The following is a 23,087-nucleotide window of genomic DNA, read 5'->3' on the forward strand; positions in this document are numbered from 1 at the left end:
CTTATCATTGTAAATTATTTACGTTGTTTAATAATTGAGTATCTCTTGTATGAAGCGCATATTTCATTTACACATTTTACGTTTGTGCATCTTAAACATAAAACATAAGGCTACATAACTGTATAATATTGCATAGCAAGTTATTCTATACCAGATATAATGAAACGTATGCTTTTATCAGCACATAGGGAAGGCCTTTGACTGAATACTAAACAAGTATGAAAAGTACAGCTTTTATTTGACAAAATACAAAAATAACATTTCAATTTTAGAAACTTCTGTTTTACAAGGTCTTAGTGACTATCATCTTGCCTGTGGTGGTTAATTAAAATACCTAAAAAGAAACTGTAGACTAAAATCTGACTAAACACAGTCCATAATCTCCAAAAACAGTTCTACTACTCAATCTTAGTGCCGTAATAAACTTTCAATGATTCACAGGATCATTTCAAAGATATTGTTGCATTGGGTTCGTGAATGAAAAAACACAAAAAACAATGTCCTGCAACTTCTGCTGAAGTGTTTTGTCTGGCAGGTCTAGACTGGGGCAATGACCCAGTTTCTGGTAATATTACAAAACAGCAAAGTTACAACAATGTCTTCGTGCTGCATCTATACACATTCTCACCCCATTTCACACAGTTTAAGGCTGGAAAAACAGATTTGTACAAAATTATACAGTATGTCGGACAAACATAAAAACCTGGAACCTCAGCAGAAACCTGAAAAAAAAATGCAGACAGAACTTGGCAAACTCATTGCAAGGCCAATACTTAAGGGGGTGATAAAATTAACATTTTCTCAGCAGGATTTTCTGATTCCACTGATTCCCTGCCATTGCTAATGCATGCAAACGCACCCCTTACCGAGAAAGCGTAAAGTGTCCTCACAGTGATTGAGCTTGCTAGATCCCATGCTTGCATTTACTTACTTGCACAGAATTTCCTTCGATACTTAAAACGCGTTGCTTTTAGCAAAAAACACATTCGTAATGCAGTAAACCTCGGTATCAGATTTAGAAGTTTCTACAAGTAGTCTCTCGTGACAGTTTGGCCATTATTTTAAAGTAAAAGTGAGAAGATAAATAAAACGCTGGCTGTTTTTCGACCACTGCTGGCCACCGTATCGAGCAAGTTCCCTTCATTTTAGCCTTTTCAGGGCATATGGGTAGTATTTGAGGAAGATCCGTCGCGCGATCTCATACGTGTCCCCTAGTGGTTTGGAGGGATACTTCCTCTGGTTGTAGACGAACCCTTTCTCAACCTGGAACACGGCCTGGTTGAAGACCTCTTGTTTAAAGGGTCTTCCTCTGTCCACACACTCCACCAGTGTATTAACAAACAAGCCCCAGCGCTGTAAATAATAGTCTTCCACTAGACCGCCCCACTCCTTGCTGGCATAGTCCAAGATTTCCCCATCGGGTCCCCAAAGGGTGACCTGATTTCGAGCGTTGATATCATACAGCTGTGCCTCGTGCTCATCCACACCTTGAGACTGAGCCTGCTCAAGCCAGACGCCCAAAAGGAAGTGTTCGTTGCTGGAAAGGAGGCGATCCAGTTCAGGTAAGAGATCGTACACAAGCACACCACCGGCGGTTAGGAGGTCGGGAAGCTTTTGAGCCTGAGAATCACGCAAATACAAGAACATTATAAAGCACAGAATACAGGTGCGAATTGGGTGTGTTGTTTGGTCGGCCTGTCTGAATGAAATGCTACCTGAACTGTGAGTGTAATCGTGCATTTAAAGCTGCAATTAAATGGCTAGGAGTTAAAAGACTGATGCGCACAGACACAAGCGTGGATTAATAGAGCCAAATTACTAATAACTGCCAATATATACCAATATATTGGTAAAATGCAGAGTCAGTTTTTTTCTGTAAGGCACACTGTGCGTGTTTGTGACACAAGATGGACACAAACCCGGGGGTTCGATAGAATCAGACGATTCTAGACCGAATCTGTGAAGGTTATATTTGTAAGTATCATAGTAAACGCAGTCATTTTGGTCTTATGTGAAAGCAAACAGAAACATAAAGAAAAGACTTACAGCATATTAGATCTGGGCAGCTCTTAAAGTGACAGCAGTCTAATATTCCTGCTGATTGTCATTCATGTCATTGAACAAAAGGGAGAAAACCTCCTCTTGACTAAATCACTTTTGTAACTTTAATAAGAGTATGTATTTAATTTACACAATGAAGAATATGCAGTGCTTATTTTAAAGAGTTACTCCACCCCAATATTAAAATTTGGACATTAATCACTTTCCCCCATGTCATTACAAACTCGTAAGCTTTTTTTTTCGTCTTGGGGAACACAATTTAAGATATTTTGGGTGAAAACTGCGAGGCTTGTGATTGCCAAGTAAATAACACTGTCAACGTCGAGATAAGTATGAAATATATTGTCTGAATGCTCCATCTGACATCAGTGGTTTAACCGTTATGAGGCTACAAGGATACTTTTTTCTTTTTATTCAATAATATGTCACATATGTCGCCATATGTGTTCTTTGGTTTGTTTTGCATGCAGCATTACTCTCCAAAAAGGTGCTACATTAACGTTACAGTTGAACCACTGATGGCAGATGGACTATTCTGTCAATGCGACAGTCACATGCCTCCTGGTTTTCATCCAAAATATTCCAAATAGTTACCAAATTATGATACTTATATTGTGTTTTCGCACACCCCTTCCTTAAATGCAGTCCAAGTTGCTAAAACCATCTGATAAAAGCATAAAATTGTTAAAATCAAACATACTAGTACTGGTTTACTAGTACGGCCGACATCAAACATAACTGTTAAGTTTGGTTTTACCTGGAAAGCATTTCGTATTTCCTTGTAGAACTCAGTTGTGAGGAGCTGGAGTGCTTGACGCGTCACATCCACAAGATCATACCGGAAGGTTTCCAGAGTCGCTAACCCTGACGCGGCTTCGAAGAGCAGCTTCCACGCCTTGTAGAAGTCAGCCGGTTCGTACCAAATGTCCGTTTGCATGTGCAGGGACGGCCGATGCACCAACGGACTCCGGTTGTGGTTCTTGTATTGCGGAAGAGTGCAGTTGTACACACTATGAAACAACAGCTGCCAGGCCGTCGTCAGATTCTCATCCATACTACCGTAGCGGCGTAAGGCGTACAGCGACACCCACTTGGAAAGATTGACTGGCTCTTTGCGCCAGGCCAGTTCGCTCATTAGTTCATAAATGACCGGATTCTGTTCGATGCCTTCGGGGGTCAAACCCAATCCCACTAGAGTCGAATTCGGATAACCGATGGCATCGAAGGGACCAGAATTGATGCTCTCCACCGTTCCGAACAGACCGCTGTTCCCTCCAAAGTTGTGCAGCATGCACCAGATAAACGGCTGGCCGTAGAAGGAGTTTGTGGAAGAGTAGAGAGGCATGGATTCAGCAAAGAGATCCAGGACAATCATGCGCCCCAGGGGGACTCCGTGTAACAGGGCCTTGACCTGGTCTGGTTTCCAGAACGAAGGGTCACTGATAAATAACCAGCCTTGCATCAGCCAAATTGCTTGAGGGTCCACTGCCAGAGAGAGAGTAAAAGGAGAGAAGGAGAGATCACATCGCATCTGTGTGAGCAGTTGTAAGGGTTGGGAACCCCAACTGTGCCCCACAAAATAAGCGGGTCATTCGTGGGTAGAGCAAATGCTATCCCAAAGAAACAACTTCAACATTATTTCCAGCACCAACCAAAGAGGGCGCGTTTACCTGAAGTCATAGTGTTGAAAACGGCACGGCTGATAGACGCCAGGTAGGCGGGGTCCGAAGAGGCTGGGGCCATTTCGTTAAAGGTGTCAGTGTTGTAAATGTGGTCGGTTCCGAACTCCTTAATGACCTGGGTCAGAAAGAGCGCTCCTATTCGCTGGAAGAGCGGGTCACGTGGGTCAAGCACGTAGGCGCAGGAGTAGGTGCAGTTAAAATGGCTCCAGGGGTTCAGCTTGGTCACGTTTGCTTGGGGGAACAACCTAAAAGACATTGCTGAATGTGATTATTCCTGCCTTTGCTCTCAAATATTTGCTAAAGAGAGGGAAATAGAAATGATGGGCAAGACCAAGTAAATTTTTACTGCACTGGCCATTTAAAGTGCCCCTATTATGGATTTTTGAAAACGAGCTTTCACGCAGTGTCTAACACGGCTCTAAGTGAATGAAAACAGGTTAACATCTAAAAGTGCACCGTGAATAAAGTTACTGTCTCTCAAAAGAAAGAAACTTTGAATCATTGAAAAGAGCCGCGTTCAAAACGAATCCCAAGCCGTTTACTATTGACGTTAACATGAAAATGAAAATTCATTATTTGCATGAAGTGTCGCTTTTGTAGCATTAAAAGCTCACGAACTCTACTTTAAATAAGGGCAACCACTTACCGGAGGGGTTTAGAAAAATGAAACATTGAAAAATCATTTGGGAGTCATTGAACAAATAAGGTAAAAATATGCATGTTATGAGAAAATGAAAGTGTTTTTTGACCTTGCATGCATGTCAACCGGTTGTTTGGGACTCCCAAAACCAAAATATGAACCTTTCATAACCCATAATAGGGGCACTTTAAATACCTTAAATAATAAGGAAATATAAAAACCACAAAAATATACTGGATAACCAACACCACTTTCATGATTTCAGGATTAAAATCTACAGCTATGTTAAATGGAAGAAAGACAGATTTGAGGAATTTTACCTAGAAATACCTTCAGGTACGATTCCTGAAAAAGCAGGCAATACAGGCATCATCCCAAAAGATCTCATGCGGTCCAGGATTTTAAACTGGAGGAATAAATGGCACAATTTTTTAAATCATTTTAAGAAAAATTCAATGCATAATGCAATGCAGTGCAATATGTTACTATGCAGTTGAGTTGTTCATATATAAAAATTAGGATTGTGTGATTACTATGCCCAGGTCTCTGTGATATCCTAAAGACGTGGCTCATATATTTTATTTTCTGGTCTATTATATTCTGACATTTACATATGACTCATGTTTCTCCCTTAATTAGGGGTTTGCAATATTTTTTGCCAATTTTATCATATGGCAGGTGAAAATCCTCTTTAATAATAGTTTACATTTAAACTGATAAAAAAAAAAGATAAAAAATACATTAACAAAAATGTACTTTTGTCTTTATACAGTTTATAATAATGTATGCGTATAATAATAATAAAAACATACATAATAAAAAAATTTAATAAATCCCAAATCTGACCACTAAGGAAAATAATACTGCATTGCCCATTTCCAATAATACCCGTTTCTGCAATACATTTTTCTTTCAGTAATCTGATCTGATCAAAAGACCGTTGAGTACCTGCAGGTAGAGCTGCTTGACGTGCCAAGACTGAGGAAGCGGTCCTCCCCACTGAAACAGGTTTCCCATGCGGTTCCACGCTAGGAAAGCTGGACCTGTGAAGAAGTGATCCAGCTCAGTCTGGTTCAGACCGAGAGACAGATAAACCTACAGTGCATCAGGGAAAAAAACGGACAAACATAAAGCGCCGCATACACTTGACAATACGCGTTTCTAAGGCTATAAAGTGATCGGCCGTTTTTAAAGAAATCCCCTCACCTCCTGCCATAGCACCTCCTGTCCAGTAAACGCCAGAGGAAGATTAATGCCATTCAGTGCCATCCAATCAATCTCCCGTTGCCATCTGGGCCAGTCCCACCACACGGAGGAGTAACTCTGGGTGCACACGTTCTGATAGTACCTGAACCTACAAACAACTAAATGAGATGAATTCTCCGCAGTAGATCCTCCACATCTCCAGCTAGTGACGTATCTGCCCATTAACACTATTATCGGAGCTGTAATGAACATGACCTCATTCATAACGTCATGTGGATTTCACTGTCTGCCTCACATAGTACAGAGCAGCTCATGCAGAACTAACGAGACAAACACGCAACCAGACAACAACAAGAAACGTCTGGCCGCCAACAAAACATCCACATTAACAGTGGTGAGTATCAACAATGCCGCTGCTTTCATTGTCTTGCAAATCACGCACAACACGCTCTCATTGTTGGAGCTACGCGAGAACATCTAGAAGAAACAAAAACACACACAGTCTCATCTAGGCGGCTACTGATGTGTGCATTAGTCGGGTTCGAAATTATTCTAGTTGCTCGCATATGAACAAAATACATCACAATAGGCAAACTTAATCACACTGAGAAAACTGGCGATACACGTTTCTGGTATAAGAGACTTTAAAGTGTGAATATTTTACAGAATGCACTGTATCAATTGTGCTTTAATGTTTTAATAGCTGACCACTTCTCCAATTAAATGAACACTTTTATAAAATATTATAATACGGAAAAAAAATCGACTAGCATTGCATTCTGTTTCCTCGCTATTTTAGATGCACCTTGCCCACAGAAATGAGTTATTAGGTGCTGATTCAATGCGCCCGGCTGGATGTACACTGTAGGCAGACCTGATTAATCGATAATGAGAATTGCATTATCTGTTATTTTCATTATTCGATAATAATCGATTTTACAAAAGAAAGAAAGAACAAAAAAAAAAAAAAAACATACAGTAGTCTGTAGCATTAGAACTGCCATAAAGAGGAATGTGTTCATTATAATATCTACAATGGCAAATATCACACACACACACACACACACACACACACACACACACATATATATATAGTATAAGTTTAACAAGAAAAGTTTAGAAATGACAACGACAACATGAAAAGGCAGAAAATGCTTGTATGATACCTGTAACAATAAAAAAATGTCAATGCTGAGTCTGCATTAGTGGAACTTTGAGGTTTGAAACATAGTAAAACAGTTCATGTGACTGTGGTTCAGTTAATAATTTTAATGAAGCCAAATTCGTTCTTTCCGTTTTCTTTGTACACAAAAAGTATAGCCGTAGCTTTGTAAAGTCATGGTTGAACCACAGATTATTTTACCAATGTCATTACTGCATTTCTGAGCCTGGGAACATTTCATTTAGACTCCAGTCTACAAACCGTCAGAAAGTTCTCATCAGAAATATCTTTGTTTTCTTAAGATGAGCGAAGGTCTTATATTTAAAAAAACAACAAAAAAAAAAAAACACTTGTCATTTTAAAGACATTTTAATGTTTTAATTGTGCAAAGATTATAAAAAAAGATTTCTGACTGTTCTCTGAATATTCTGAAAGAAGTTGTAACATTTAAAAAATGCTAGATGAATGTCCAAGTAAAGGGTTCAAACTAAATTAACAGTTTTTCCAAATGTTATAAAGTTTTTGTGCTAACATTTTGAAAACATTCAAGACCATTTAACTCTAAACAAACGTTCTATTAACGTGACTTTAAAAGACCTTTAAAGAACGTTATCAAAAGTTCTGAGAACGTTCCCTTTATCCTGAAATCACCTTTGTGTGACATCATTTTGCAAATTTAAAATTTTAAATATGTTTTGAAACTTTAAAATAGCTTACGTACTTGTATGAAACTTTCAAGAACAGCATCATGAATAAAAGGTGTTTTGTGGGGCTGTTTACCTGTGCGGGGTGTTGATGCGCAGGACGCCGGTGAGAGGAGGCAGAGGTCGGGGGACGTTTAACTGATCTCCAGACCAGGACACATGACAGTTGCAGAAGTATTTGAGATAGTTGTATATGCCGGTGGCCACCGCGACCCCCGTGCTGCCCACCGCCAGGATCTTGTTGTTCTTCGCGGATCGCAGCTCGCACACGTCTAAGGTGTCATTAGACATTGTCCTGTTGACCGACACGATGAAATCCCGCGATCGGTTTCCCAGCAGCCTCCGGAGCAGATCCACCACAGCTCTGGACTGGGTTTTGTCGCTGGCTCGCGCTCTCAGATGCGCGAGAGTCTGAAAGTCGCTGCGGACCGACTGCAACAACGCGGCGAAGAAGAGCGCGAGCAGCGCGCCGCGGGTAAAGCGTATCATTTCGACCTCTGTGACGTCAGCGGCATCGGTGCTGCAGACGCGGAATTAAAAAATTGCAACTTTTCTACTATTGATTTCCTTCGCGCGATCAGGAAGCAATGTGAGTCTATGGAAAAGCAGGCGGCCAATCACGAGCCTGTCTGAAGGGCCTCTGGGGAGCTGCAGCCAATCAGAACGCAAGACTGAAGGAAAAGGGGGAAACTCGGTTGTATTCATCACATGATCCCATTTTATTCGATGTGCGATCTCTGTAATGACATAAACAACTGCTATCTTCAGTTTTATGAGGCTGTTTGGCAGCATAAACACAAACGCACCGTTTCTCGCGAAGATAATTATAATTATTAGGAAATAGAAACTGTCATCAAAGACAGGACGACTGTTATTGTTAGGTTTTCCAGTTCAAGTGGGTTGCATAATGCATTTATTTTTTACAATAAGTCAGGCATCTTTACAGGAAATAGTAAGAAAGCCAAATGACAAGTTTAGGCTAGATAAGGACGAAGAACTGGAACGGAAACCCAGCTCCGATTTTAATAATAGAGAAGATTAGGAAAAAACAAACATCTTTACAGAAAGTAAGAAACCTAAAGACATTTGTGACGAGAAAAAAAACCCTAAGGTTGGGTACACAAAGACTTGATCTGGAACCTAACTGTAACTGACGCTATAAAAAAAAGTAAATGCAATATGTAATACATTATTTTAAAAATATCCAATTTTAAAGATAAATTATTATTATTGTTATTATTATTGTTTGTAGTAGTAGTAGTATGTATGAATGTATAATAACATTTGAATTGTTATTTAATAAAACATCAAAATGACAATTTATTTTACGAACATTTATGTATTAATATTTATGTTTACATTTTAGGGTTACATTTAATTTTATTTTACTATTTTATTTTGTTTTGTTTAGATTTTTTTGGTTGTTTATTATAAGTAACAGAGAAAATAAGGAAATCAGAGCACAAAACGTTGACTAAATCAGTGCTACGAGTAACCGTAACTATGTCAGGACTTTTATTTTGACGGGTGGCCTTCAGGAAGCGAGTATCTTGTGCTGAGCTTAAAAGTTACTGTTCAGAATTTGCCATTTACCGTTTTTATGCAACGTCGGGAAAGCTGTGAGTATAGTTAAACGAAAATATGTTTATAGCTTTATGAACTGTATTTTATGAAATAATCAAGAAGCCCAGAAAGCTAATAGGAAGCAAACACGTGGATATTTGCCCATTTAACACCACTAGTCTACAGGACAACCACATACATGTACCTTATTACTTAATAGCTTGGTTGCAAAGACAAGGCCTAGTTTAGGACAGGATTAGGCCGTAGTTCAATTAGGATATTTAAGTATTTTTTTTATATACAAGCTATAGAAAAAAAACAATGCATTGACATGTTTTAAGATTATTTCATTTGAAACAGCTCAAACTAACATTTTAGCCTAGTCTTAAGCCTTGTCTGTGAAACCGGGGAATGTCATTATTCACTGAAGATACGTGAAACCCGCTTATTGTACAAACATCTATTTATTTTTAACGTGTGCATGAACTGCTTTAACATACATACATAACATACATGGTGACCCTCTCTGTTATTTGCTTTGCAGATCTGCATTTATTGTAGCCATGTCAGAAGACGTTCTTCTGGCTCGCGTGAAAGCTCTGGAAGAGGAGCTGGAGAGATTGAAAGCTCAGCTGAAAGTAGAAGCTGAGAGAGAGCAGAAGACTGAAACGTCAGCCGGCCTCCAGACAGAGAGCTCGAAACACCGGGAAGCTGAAGAGAACAGACCCAAACAGAAGAAACGAGGAGCAGAGAGACCCTTCGACTTCTCTGTCCACCCTCGCAGACATGTGGCCCTGCGGCTGGCGTATCTCGGCTGGCAGTATCAGGGCTTCGCTGTCCAGGAAAACACAGACAACACCGTCGAGGCCCGGCTTTTTGAGGCACTGCTGAAGACTAAACTGATTCAGGACAGACAGACCTCCAACTATCATCGCTGCGGCCGCACGGATAAAGGAGTCAGTGCTTTCTCCCAGGTCTGCGTTTAAAGAGTGTTATGTTACTGATCACGCTTTCATATTTCCCAAGGTTCCCACAATAATGGAAAATAGAGATTGTATATTGTATACAGCCTATACAGTATCAATTATTTTTCTGCATCTGATCATTAATATTTAGAACCATTTATGTATCATTTTGACACAGTAATAATAATAATGTTAATTAACTAAAAGTATAACAAGAATTTTGAATATGTTAATAACCAAAATAAAAATAACATTAAGTAATAATATTATTATTTTTGTAATAACATGCATGGTTTTAGCGATCTAAATGTTAATTTCTTTTTGGCAATTTTCTTTCTCCATGTTATATCCAACCATTTTATATTTCAGGAAATTCTGTCGGATAACTATAATTAAAGTATTATATTTTGACCGTAATTTATAATCATTAGTTTCTAACAACTAAATAAATAGCATGGTGCTTTAATAGTAGTAGCAATAACAACAATAATAATAGTAATAATTACAATAATAAAATATTTAATACTCAAATGTTTGTTTGATAATTCTTTATTACTTTTTACAACTAATGTTTTTTTTATACCTTTTTATATTGTGTTATGTAATGATTATTTATTAATAGCATTTTCTATTCATGAACATTTATTGAGAAAAGTAAACGTTTTTTTTTTATCTGAATAAAATTTTATTAGTCACATTTATATTAATATTTTATTTATTCTGTATATTCACTTTTTCTCCAGGTTATATTCATCCAATTTATAACATTTTAAATTTGTAACGATTTAATTCTAATAAATAATCATTAGATTATAACACTTAAGAGGTATAACATGTAATTGTAAATATTTTGCAGCTTCTGCTTCTAATTATTATCGTTATTGTTACATTAATGCAGTGTTTCTGTAAATAGTCATACTTTTTTTCCATATTTCTTAAAGTGATTGATGGATTCCTGATATTTATTCTCTTCTCCAGGTCATATCCATTGATCTGCGCTCAACTCAGTATGGAGGAGGTTTAGGTGTGACTGTCCCAGATGGAGTGGAGGTCAAAGGCAAGGCGTCTGCAGAAGAACTGCCCTACGTGAAGATATTAAACCGAGTCCTGCCACAGGACATTAGGATCCTGCAGTGGACTCCTGTAGAGATCGGCTTCAGTGCCCGCTTCGACTGCCAGTCCAGAACATACAGATACTACTTCCCTCGAGGAGACCTGGACGTGGATCTCATGGCAGAAGCTGCTAAACGGTCAGTAGATCGCGTGCTGTCTGCTTAAAGAACATTTTTTTTGAAGTTGAGTGGATAATTATGTTCCTCTGGGAGATGCAGGTATGAAGGAACACACGACTTCAGGAACATCTGTAAGATGGATGTAGGTAACGGAGTCTTGCAGTTTCAAAGGACCATCTTGTCTGCCTCCATCCGGCCAGCCCAAATCAACCCCACCTGCGCTAGTGACCCACACCAGCTCTGCGTCTTCCAGGTCAAAGGTCTTGCTTTCCTCTATCACCAGGTGAGGAGCTCATCTCAAAGAGGAGGCCTTCAGAGCTAAAGCCTTCAGAGCTAAAGCCTTCAGAGCTAAAGCCTTCAGAGCTAAAGCCTTCAGAGCTAAAGCTATTCGCAATTAATTGCATCCAAAATAATTTTTTTATATATTATGTATTTATATATATATATATATATTTTTTTATAAACATAAATTGTTTATATTTTCGTATATATAAATACACACACATGCATGTATACATTTAAGAAAAATATTTATATATTAAATTTATGAATGTAAATATATACATGCTGATATTTTCAAAATGTATTTGTGTGTACTTATTTTTTTATATATATATATATATATCTCAGTACACACACGCGTATATTATGTAGACCAAAACATTTTATTTTGGATAAAATAAATTGGAATAAAAATGTATTGTAATTTTAGCTGGCCTTTGCTATTCCAGGTTCGCTGCATGATGGCTTTGCTGCTACTCATTGGACAGAAACTGGAAGCTCCAGAAATCATCGATCAGCTGCTGGATGTGGAGAAAAACCCAAGAAAACCTCAATACAGGCGAGTTTTATTTCAGTATTTCCGTAGCCAATCCTCGATTCCAGATGTAGCTCCTTAGCGCTCAGTTTAGGTCTTTGAACATCTACAGGAACTTCTTCTTTACTAAATCGGTGACTGTATCGTCTGTGTTTTATAGTATGGCGGTGGATTACCCTTTGGTGTTGTACGACTGCCACTTTGAGGGTGTGAGCTGGAGGAATGAAGCGGAGGAGGAGAACCACGCTCTGAACTCTCTGCATCAACACTGGGTTCAGAATGCAGTCAAAACTCAGGTTTTGCTCGGAATGACCCAAGGCCTTCAGAAAACAACCACAGGTGTGTGGCAATACTGACACCAATGACTGAAATGCTACACACTTCCTGATTTTTATTTAAAAAGCAGTGTATAAAAACCGCTGTAAAAGAGATTTTGCTTCTGTTTTCTTAGAGATGCCATCTTTGCAGTGCTGGCTCATGGAGGGCTCCAGGCAGAGGAAGTACCAGCCCCTTCTGGACCGGCCGCGCTGTGAAAGTTTGGAGTCCAGGATCCAGCACTTCGTGAAGAGAGGAAGACTGGAGCAAGAGGAAGGAGAGGACGGGGAGGAGACGACCGTTTTCAGGGGGAAAAGATCGAAACATTCTCCTCTGACAGCAACAGACCAAATCCAGGAGCAAAACCGTGGAGCACCGTTGTGAACTTTTACGTTTCCTGCTTTTGAATTATAATTTGTGTTTTTATTATTATTTCTTTTTACTTTGTTCTCATAGCAGTGAAATTACCTCATTTTCTGTAGCGCTAAAGAAAATCTTTTATTAAAGGATTGCTCTGCGTACTCTGAATTTGAAATCGTCATATCAGTGATCAAACATCAATTATCATTATTTTTAAACGCTTAACGCACACCAAAAATATTATCTTCTATTGTTTGTTGCAAGACAAAACAATTCATAATTTTGACACTTTCTGCAGTCTGTGGCATATCTTGACTAACTTTGAGATTCACCAGTGTAAGAGCGATATTTACTGAATAATGTTAGTTTTCAGTGGTCAGCTTTCTGAACCAGCCAACATCAGACATCCTGGGTTTATTAAAATTAACAGGAAAGCTAAACATACATTAAATCAAATAGTATGCCTCCAAGACGTTTTTTAATTGATTTTATACTGTTCTGCAGTGCTGTATATACAAAAATCAGCTTGGACTATATTTTTGTTGGTTTTTTATATTTCATTAGTTATACATTCAGGTTAGAAATGTTATAATTTACGTTTTAATTATTTTTTTTACTTATATTTATTATTTTCATAAGTATTTATTACTAAATGAACATCTCTCTTCAAATAAATAAACTTAAAATAAATTCAAACAAACAAGCCTGACTCACGGTGTGTCACGTGACACGCTCAGGTCACGTGATAAGATGACACAAATAAAGTCAAACTCGGCACAGAGCAGCGTTATATCCACTTCACCGGATTTTCTCTGGCCTCGTGAAAACACGGTAAACTGTCTCTTTACACTAACGTCCTGTTTTTAAATAAAACAGGTCTTTATTTAGGATTTATCCCGGCCGCTCACGCGCTTCCGTCGGAAACAATGAGAAAAGGGCAACATCAGATTAACGTGATGCGGTTTGAATCATCGAGAATACAGACTTCCTGCCTTTCAAAGACAGTCTTTAAAACATAATAACTGTTAAGCTCTGCAAGGTTGCGAGACATCTGTGGCCGCGCGCTTGTCAGTTTTCATTAATCAAAGATAAATGTAATCAAATAGTGTTGCCTTTTTCTCTTTCTGTTTTTGACGATCGATGCCACAGAGCGATTTCTTCATGCTTTTCAATGTCTTACAGCACAGGGACGTCTTTAATGGGTTTGCATCCGACGTCTAAACAGCGTTAGTTTTGTGGATCACCAATCAAACACGCAATGGTGAGTAGTTTGCTAATAATTTTATTGTGAAAGAAGCCAGCATTGAAAACAACAGTGCTTTTAGCATGTGGACACAGTTCTTCAGTTCATCATCCGGGCTTGACCTCCATGTGTCAATATTTATTGTTGCATTGCTCTTTAAATCGCCACACTGGGAAATGGCATCCATTTATCCATTTATTTATCGACCCAGTCATGTAAAATGTTTTAAAATAAATGCAACCCAAACTCAGATCTACCAGACATTCCTCTGTGATCTTAAATAACCAATATGTTATGCATTTAAAGTGCTTGCAAACCATTCTAGTTAGTCAGCGTTGAGCTTCTTGAGGCATGCGTGTGTATCTTCTGAAAACCGTGTCACGTGAACACAGAATCAGTTCAGTTTCTACCCGTTTCCTGTTTTTCAGGTGCGCGCGGTTGTCGTAGTGTTATTATGTGTGTGTCTTGGTGTGTGTGGCGCTCTCATCTGTCCTGATGGAGGGATGTGTGAAGATGGAAACACCTGCTGTCAAATGCCTTCAGGAGGATACGGCTGCTGCCCGCTACCCAACGTAAGAGAGTTTGCTCGGCAAGACTGCATTTATGCGGTCAACTGTACAGCAAAAAACAGCAATATTGTGACTTTTTTTTTTTTTTTCTCATATATCTTCAGTGTCACATGTTCCTTCAGGAATCATTCTAATATACTGGTTTTCTGCTGAAGAAATATTTCAGATTGCTATCAATGGTAATTAAAAAAATAAAAATAAATAAATAAATAAATAATATATATATATATATATATATATATATATATATATATATATATATATATATATATATATATATATATATATATATATATATATATATATATATATATTCATTCATCCAAAAATGTTTTTAATTAATTTTTTTAAATTTATAATTCATCAATAAATAGTTAAAAACTACAAAACATTTTATTTTACATTTCCGTACATTTCGCTGTCACTTTGGATCGGTTATTCCGTCCTTGCTAAATAAGTGGGCTACTTTTAAAACAAAATAACTTTTAAACGGTTCACTAATAGAATATGAATTTGTATGAACTTGAGATTTCTGTTAATGTTTAGCTTGTTCCTTTTACCTTTTTAATGTGTGCTTGATTTAAAGGGACGGTTCTGCCAGTTAGTTTTGCCTTGTATAACTAACATTCCTTAACGCAAAAAAGTCTTTTAGCATTTTTTTGAAGTGTGAGCTATTTTATTAAAGAAATCGTTAACCGTATTATGTAAAATTGCTTAAAACGTACCCATGCTCAGGCCGTCCCAGGTGGAGATGAGTTTGTTTCTTTATGGGAACAGATTTGGAGAAATGCAGCATCATTAATGAAATGATAAAAACATCACAATAATTCGGTTAACATCTTGGGAAGTGAAAAGCTGATCCATAATTGAGATATTATCTTCAGACTGTTGCTTGTATACGTAACGCTGCATTTCTCCAAATCCGTTCCCGTGAAGAAACAAACTCCTCTACGTCTTGGCCGACCTGAGGCTGAGTAAACTTTCATTTCTGTGTGCCCTATTCCTTTAAGCGCGGTAAAGAATGTGCACGCTCTTATCGACCGACTCTTGTTTGTGTGTTTGCAGGCCGAGTGCTGCTCCGATCACTTGCACTGCTGTTATCAGGGCACCCTGTGCGACCTGGTGCACTCCAAGTGTGTGAACAAGACGCACGTTTTAGACTGGGTGGAGAAAGTCGCCGCAAAGCAGGTGCATACCGCAAATCCAGATAAGCCTCGAGTGGTTATTTAGAATCTAAATGAATCTCTCTCCTTTTTGTTTGTGATTTTTAGCGAGCAGTAATCTGTCCAGACCAGGAGTCTGAGTGTCCGGATGACACCACCTGCTGCCAGATGCCTGATGGGAGCTGGGGATGCTGTCCTATGAAAGATGTATATCACCTGTTTGAACCCGTTCTGTTCTGGAATGCTGTTACATGTACATGGTAGTGTTTACATTTGTGTGTGTGTGTGTGTTCAGGCCGTGTGCTGTGAAGATAAGCAACACTGCTGTCCTCAGGGAACTAAATGTGACCTTAAGCATTCGAGGTGTGTGTCGGCAACGTACGGACCCTCCCCGCTCTGGAGGAAGTTCGCTGCCCGTCGCAGGAAGTCACCGGAGAGGACAGCGGGTATGGCAGTTTCTCAGATTTACGACTTTTTCAGTTTTCACAAATCAATGTACAATAAGGCAGACTAACTAAAATAAGCCGGTCTTATTTGGTGAACTTGTTTTGATATGTTCTATTTGAATGTATTTGGTCACACTTTATGTTAGGTGGCCTTAACTACTATGTACTTGCATCTAAAAATATGTACAATGTGCTTATTGTGTTCATACTGTATTGCAGAACAATTTTGCTGCTGTTGAGGTGGATACGGGTAAGGTTAGGGACAGGTTTGGTGGTGTGGGTAGGTTTAAGGGTGAGTTAAGGTTTAAGGGATGGGTCAGTAGTGTAATTCAAAATATAATTAAAGAAATTATTTACAGATGTAATTACGTGTGTGTGTGTGTGTGTATGTATATATGTACGATGTAAAAACATGTATGTACACAATAAGTGCATTGTATCAAATGATTAACTTTAAATGTAAGTACATAGTAGTAAATGTCAATTAACATAAAGTGAGACCATATATTTAAAAATGTATCTTAAAACTTATTCCTTGGATCCAAAGTTGAATTTTCAGCGTTATTATTCTAGTCTTCAGTGTGACGTTATTCTTCAGAAATCATTATAATATGCTGATTTGCTATTGTATTTATGTAATTGCAGTTGCTTCACCTAAAGACTCCAGTCATGTTAGAGATGGTACGTTTTGATCCATGAGCCCTGCTAAATACTATGTATTATTTATTTCTATTCATTATTCATCAAGTGTCTTCGTTAAAACTGATACCTGTGTGTGTGTGTGTGTGTGTGTGTGTGTGTGTGTGTGTGTGTGTGTGTGTGTGTGTTATTATGCGAGCAGTGATCTGTCCAGATAAGATATCCACATGTCCAGATGATACAACGTGCTGTAAACTAGATACCGGAAGTTACGGATGCTGCCCGATGCCAAAGGTGCCTCATACATGTATATTTAATCATTTTACTGTATCTTTGTAATCTATGGTTTCCTTGTACTTTGCATTTATTTCGCTCACCCTTCTTACCTGTAGGCCATGTGTTGTTCTGATCATGTGCACTGCTGCCCAGAGGCCACGACTTGTGACATTGTCCGTAGTATGTGTGTGTCAGCCAATGGCGTCATGGTAAAAATGGCCACTAAGATCCCAGCCACTTCCCCGAAGCCTGAAGGTAAACGGTCATTTATTTTCCCTTTGTGCAGTTAAAGCGTCCATCATCTGTGTGTGTTGAAAAGTTTTGCTTTTTTAATATGCATCATTGCATCTTTTTATCGAACTCTCTTTCTGTCTGCAGATAAAATAGTTGCCTGTAATGAAACGGTAGCGTGTGCTAGCGGTGCCACCTGCTGTAAAACACAAGGCGGGAGCTGGGCTTGCTGCCCCTTACCAAAGGTATTAAAGTTGTCAGTTTTATTTTAAAATCTGCTTCGGGTTGATTGTGGCTCACTAACCCCAGCCCCAAATAAAAATTTGATAATCAAATCTTCTTTTTATTGATGAAAAACATAAATTAGTGTTTGGAGTAACTTTGTCCTCACCTCCAGGCGGTGTGTTGCGAGGATCATATCCACTGCTGTCCAGAGGACACGGTGTGTAACCTCGCAGCGGGCTCCTGTGATGACCCTGCCGACCTTTCAGTGTCTGTGTCCTGGATGGAAAAGGTGCCCACCTTTCCAATAGCTTCATCCAATCAGAAATGTGATGAGAAGTTTTCGTGTCCTGAAGGTTCCACCTGCTGCAAAATCTCCTCTGGAAAGTGGGGCTGCTGCCCTCTTCCACAAGTAAATACATTTTCTTTTGTCTTGTTTTAACCTAAAGATGCTTATTGCTAAACTTCTCTTGTTTTTAAATGCGTATATGCTTTATATCTATTATCTATTTAAAAATGTAAACTAAATGAATATTAAATTTTATAGTTTAATTTATTGTTTTGATAATTATTAATTTTTAAATGTCTTTTTTTATTAGTTTTATTTCATATGTTTTTGTAGTTTTATTCTGTTTTTTTTTTTTTTTTTTTATACAATAATATAATTTTTTTATTTATTTATTTTATTTTTTTCATTTTGTCATTTGGTTTTATTATTGCTGTCGAACAATTCATAGCATCCAAAATAAGTTATGTGTGTGTGTGTGTGTATTTATGTTCATAAGAAATACACACTTTATGCAAACCTTTTTGTGTATGCGATTGTTTGACAGCACAAATATATACTTGTATTTTATTTTTAATTTTTTGCATTTTGATTATTTTTAGTTGTATGTAGAGTTTAGATGCAAAGCCGCTAAATGTTCTAAAAAGTTTCTTCTAAAATCAGTATTTTTCTCAGGCCCTTATGCTTATGTTGAGTAATGTTACAATACTGACTCTACACACAGAAGCCTGATTAAAAATGCTATTATATAATTTATATATAATTTTATAATTTATTTGTAAATAATCTATTTTTGTTTTAAATTGATTTTTAAACTTCTAGGCCGTGTGCTGTGAGGATCATCTCCATTGCTGTCCTCATGATACAGTGTGTAATCTGGCCGCCAGCACATGTGACAGTGCTAATGATCGGGCTCCTCGTTTTTCTGTGCCTTTGGTGAAGAAGATCGCCGCAGTGAGCCTCCCTTCACAGAAACAAAACTGTGACGAGACATCGTTGTGTCCAGCGGGAACAACCTGCTGTAAACTAACCTCAGGGTCATGGGCCTGCTGTCCGATGCCTCAGGTACAAACGCACTTAGCACTAAGGGCTAGACCCACAGCGATATAACAAGAGCATGCCGTTATAAACCCCAAATCTGTTGTTATCAGTTGTGAGTTGTAACGCATTGCTGTCTGTGTGGATGATTGCCCGCAGGCCGTGTGCTGCGCTGATCAGGAGCACTGCTGTCCTCAGGGATACAAGTGTGACTTGACTTACAAAACCTGTGTACGTCCTGGCCTTCCCAGCATGCCCTGGTTCAGGAAGCAGTCTGCACTGAAGCAGTCTGAGGATCGTGCTCCGGTGGACGAACACGTGTGTGACTCTCACACCAGCTGTCCAAAAGACAACAAGTGCTGCTTCATGAACAACCTCGGCAAGTGGGGCTGCTGTCCGCTGCCAAAGGTCAGACATGCAAATGTATAATATTATGCCTTTCAGTATTTAATATAATGTAAATGATTGCAAAAGAGTAAACTCAGATTTTATATATATATATATATATATATATATATATATATATATATATATATATATATATATATATATATATATATATATATATAATCACTCACCAGCCACTTTATTAGATACACCTGTCCAACTGCTTGTTAACGCAAATTTCTAATCACATGGCAGCAACTCAATGCATTTAGACATGGTCAAGACGATCTGCTGCAGTTCAAACCCAGCGTCATAATGGGAAAGAAAGGTGATTTAAGTGACACTGAACGTGGCATGGTTGTTGGTGCCAGACGGGCCGGTCTGAGTATTTCAGAAACTGCTGATCTACTGGGATTTTCACGCACAAGCATCTCTAGGGTTTACAGAGAACGGTCTAAAAAAGAGAAAATATCCGGTGACCGGCAGCTCTGTGGGCGCAAATGCCTTGTTGATGCCAGCGGTCAGACGAGGAACGGCCAGACTGGTTCGAGCTGATAGAAAGGCAACGGTAACTCAAATAACCACTCGTTACAACCGAGGTATAGAGAAGAGCATCTCCTGAACGCACAACACGTCAAACCTCGAGGAGGATGGGTTATAACGGCAGAAGACCACACCGGGTGTCGCTCCTGTCAGCTAAGAACGGGAAACTGAAGCTACAGTTCACACAGGCTCACCAAAATTAGACAATAGAAGATTGGAAAAACGTTGCCTGGTCTGATGAGTCTCGATTTCTGCTGCTACATTCGGATGGTAGGGTCAGAATTTGGCGTCAACAACATGAAAACATGGATCCATCCTGCCTTATATCAGCGGTTCAGGCTGGTGGTGGTGGGGGATACTTTCTTGGCACACTTTGGGCCCAGTAGTACCAACTGAGCATCGTGTCAACACAGCCTACCTGAGTTTTGTTGCTGACCACGTCCATCCCTTTATCACCACAGTGTGCTCATCTTCTGATGGCTACTTCCAGCAGGATAACACCCATGTCATAACATGTTTCTTGAACATTACAATGAGTTCATTGACTCAAACCTCCACATTCACCAGATCTCAATCCAATCGTTTTTGGGATGTGGTGGAACGGGAGAATCGCATCATGGATGTGCAGCCGACAAATCTGCAGCAGCTGTGTGATGCTATCATGTCAGTATGGACCAAAATCTCTGAGGAATGTTTCCAGTACTTTGTTGAATCTATGCCATGAAGGATTAAAGCAGTTCTGGAGGCAAAAGGGGGTCCAACCCGGTACTAGTAAGGTGTACCTAATAAAGTGGCCAGTGAGTATGTGTGTGTGTGTGTGTGTGTGTGTGTGTAAACAGTACACACACATTATGTAATCACAAACTTTGCTGTGTATCGTCTCTTTGAAGGCGGTGTGTTGTAAGGATGGAGATCATTGCTGTCCTAACGGCTACTCATGCGATGAGAAGAAATCGTCCTGCTCTAAAGCCTATCATGAGATCCCCTGGTTCACAAAACAGCAGGCCAGGGTCCTGAAGGGGTCCGAGGTGCTGTTTGGAGATGAAGATGTGAAGTGTGACTCGACGACCAGCTGTGCATCTGGATCTACCTGTTGTAAATTACCCACAGGGCAGTGGGGCTGTTGCCCTCTTGTCAAGGTGATTTTTGTTTTGTTGTGCCGTTATGTGTATTTTTGCTCCGTATGCTCCTGTGGATGTGAGTAGCTCTGGGTTTGACGTCACGTGTTTTCTCTGTGCAGGCGGTGTGTTGTGAGGATCACGAGCACTGCTGTCCACAGGGATACACCTGTGACCTCGAGTTCGGAACCTGTGTGAAAGCGGCCGGTTTGCAGAGTGCTCCTCTGACGCGATTACAGACACACGCTGACACGGGTTCGGGAGAGGAGGTGATGTGTGACGCCTACACACACTGCTCAAAGACACAGAGCTGCTGTAGACTGTCAGACTCCACGTGGGCTTGCTGCCCATACAAAGAGGTAACAACAATCAGAGCTGCCTCCTATAGATATTTGACTGATAACTTTTTTTCTCTCTCTAATGTTTGATTATATTAGTGGTACCTGCTAAAAGGAAGCATTTCTGTCTTTTTTTTTTTTTTTTTTTTTTTTTTTTTTTTTTTTTTTTTTCTTTCCAAAATATGTGTGTGTGTTTTGTGTGTAAGATATTTTATATATATATATATATATATATATATATATTACTCTTACACACACATATTTTGAAAAATAAGTTTTAATATATTATTTATAGTTTATTAAACTATTTTTTTTTTTACATTTATTCTATTTGAGTTATTTACTGCAACTTTTGTTTACTATTTTTATTATTTACATTTTTTTGAAGAGAGAAGTTTTTAAAGTTTTACCATTTCATTATTTTTTTATTTTATTGCATCTGTCTTTCATGTTTTGTTTTATTATTTTTATTTACATTTGTTTGTTTGTTTTTTTTTCCTGAATTGAAATTAATGTATTTGTTAGCAAAAAATATATTTATTTTTTGGTTTTCTTTTTTTCTTTTCTAAATCTTTGAACAAATAAGTTTTATATATATATATATATATATATATATATATATATATATATATATATATATATAAAATATATTTGTTGAGTTTGCTGAATTTTACATGTATCCATTTATTTATTATTATATTTACAGAATATTGCATGCAATTATAAAGTGAAGTCATTACAAACACTCAACCGATTGTTGCTCTTTCTCTCTTTGTCTCATAGGCAGTCTGCTGTGAAGACATGAAGCACTGTTGCCCTGTGGGATATAAATGTGACCCAGAAGGCCAAGGCTGCACTAAAGCCTCCGTATCCATGTGGTGGGAGAACGCTCTTTAAATGATGAACCGCAGACTGACACGTACCCATAACACACATACACATCCATAAACATACACTCAGCGTCCAGACTCGCTGGATGTCGCATAGAGACTGTGCATCTAGCTCTTTTTTAATGTTTAGTTTTTTACTGGAATAAAAAAAAAGTTATTTAGGCAGAATACACTGAGAGATGTTTTGATTTGAAAGGAAACCGGGGCGCATTTCAAACACTAGTAATTCACTTCACAGGCTGAAGTTCTGTGTGAAAGACATCTAGTAGAAAAAATCTGAGGCTAGATGACACATTTTAACATCGTAAATGTTAGTAGGATGTTGATTTGATATTATGAATTACATTACCATGATTACAGTGACATAAACCAACTGTAAGTGAGAAAAGCTACTGAGATTGCAAACTGAATGTATAGCCTAAAAACCTACAGCTGATCCACAAAAGAAACTTGTGAACGTTTTATTTATTTTTATTTTTTATACTCTAAATCTGATTGGGGAAAAATGACATTAATGGATTTACTTTGTTTTATTCTTTTTTTTTTTTTTTTTGTTCCAAGGTGTCTTTTTGTGTTTTTAAAAAAAATCTTTGGACTGACTGAAAGTGTTCATATTCAAATTCAAGTGTCATTCTCAACATTTACTATAGGTGCTTTTGTGTTTAGACAATTTTTATCTCATATTAATATTTACTGAAGTCTGAAACGAATCTAGTTTGTTACCTTTGACAGTTGATTTATTCTTTTTTTTTTTTTTTTTTTTTTTTTTTTTTTCTTTTTTTTTTTTTTTGTTGAAGTGGATTTGTTTGTTTTTGGTTTATTATACCGGGGTGGGCGGGAAACGCTGAAATTAAATACTTTTCAAATAAATGGCACGTTGACTCATTGATGTCTCATCAGACTGTTTTGATCAACTCTGTCTGGTTTCCATGGAGCAGATCGGCCGATCCATCTCTGCCACCGAACTATTGGAGGAAGAGTATCCTCTAAA

At 38.3% G+C, this 23,087-nt stretch overlaps 3 protein-coding genes across 3 annotated transcripts; 2 read left to right on the top strand and 1 right to left on the bottom strand.

Annotated features, from left to right (window-relative positions):
- Nucleotides 1-217: 217 nt before the first annotated feature.
- Nucleotides 218-13,530, bottom strand: naglu (N-acetylglucosaminidase, alpha). Its single transcript, XM_043226292.1, has 8 exons — nt 13,422-13,530; nt 7,532-8,192; nt 5,590-5,737; nt 5,332-5,478; nt 4,704-4,789; nt 3,732-3,988; nt 2,819-3,546; nt 218-1,620 (listed from the first exon to the last, which is right to left on the bottom strand). The coding sequence occupies exons 2-8, from the start codon at nt 7,942-7,944 to the stop codon at nt 1,141-1,143; spliced, it is 2,259 nt and encodes a 752-aa protein (XP_043082227.1). The 5' UTR covers nt 7,945-8,192; nt 13,422-13,530; the 3' UTR covers nt 218-1,140.
- On the top strand, nt 8,847-12,875 carry pus3 (pseudouridylate synthase 3). The gene is made up of 7 exons (XM_043226314.1): nt 8,847-9,074; nt 9,563-9,992; nt 10,962-11,233; nt 11,315-11,498; nt 11,947-12,056; nt 12,193-12,371; nt 12,484-12,875. Exons 2-7 carry the CDS (start codon nt 9,582-9,584, stop codon nt 12,729-12,731), a joined length of 1,404 nt encoding a protein of 467 aa, XP_043082249.1. The 5' UTR covers nt 8,847-9,074; nt 9,563-9,581; the 3' UTR covers nt 12,732-12,875.
- On the top strand, nt 13,432-22,982 carry grnb (granulin b). Its single transcript, XM_043226293.1, has 16 exons — nt 13,432-13,538; nt 13,890-13,968; nt 14,379-14,522; nt 15,585-15,707; nt 15,791-15,889; nt 15,978-16,128; nt 16,774-16,809; nt 16,970-17,061; nt 17,160-17,298; nt 17,422-17,519; nt 17,672-17,908; nt 18,605-18,847; nt 18,980-19,228; nt 20,641-20,889; nt 20,991-21,227; nt 21,990-22,982. Exons 2-16 carry the CDS (start codon nt 13,966-13,968, stop codon nt 22,101-22,103), a joined length of 2,214 nt encoding a protein of 737 aa, XP_043082228.1. The 5' UTR covers nt 13,432-13,538; nt 13,890-13,965; the 3' UTR covers nt 22,104-22,982.
- Nucleotides 22,983-23,087: the final 105 nt, after the last annotated feature.

Source organism: Puntigrus tetrazona, chromosome 24 (assembly GCF_018831695.1).
Source record: "Puntigrus tetrazona isolate hp1 chromosome 24, ASM1883169v1, whole genome shotgun sequence".
In the NCBI taxonomy this organism is placed as follows: Eukaryota; Metazoa; Chordata; class Actinopteri; order Cypriniformes; family Cyprinidae; genus Puntigrus; species Puntigrus tetrazona.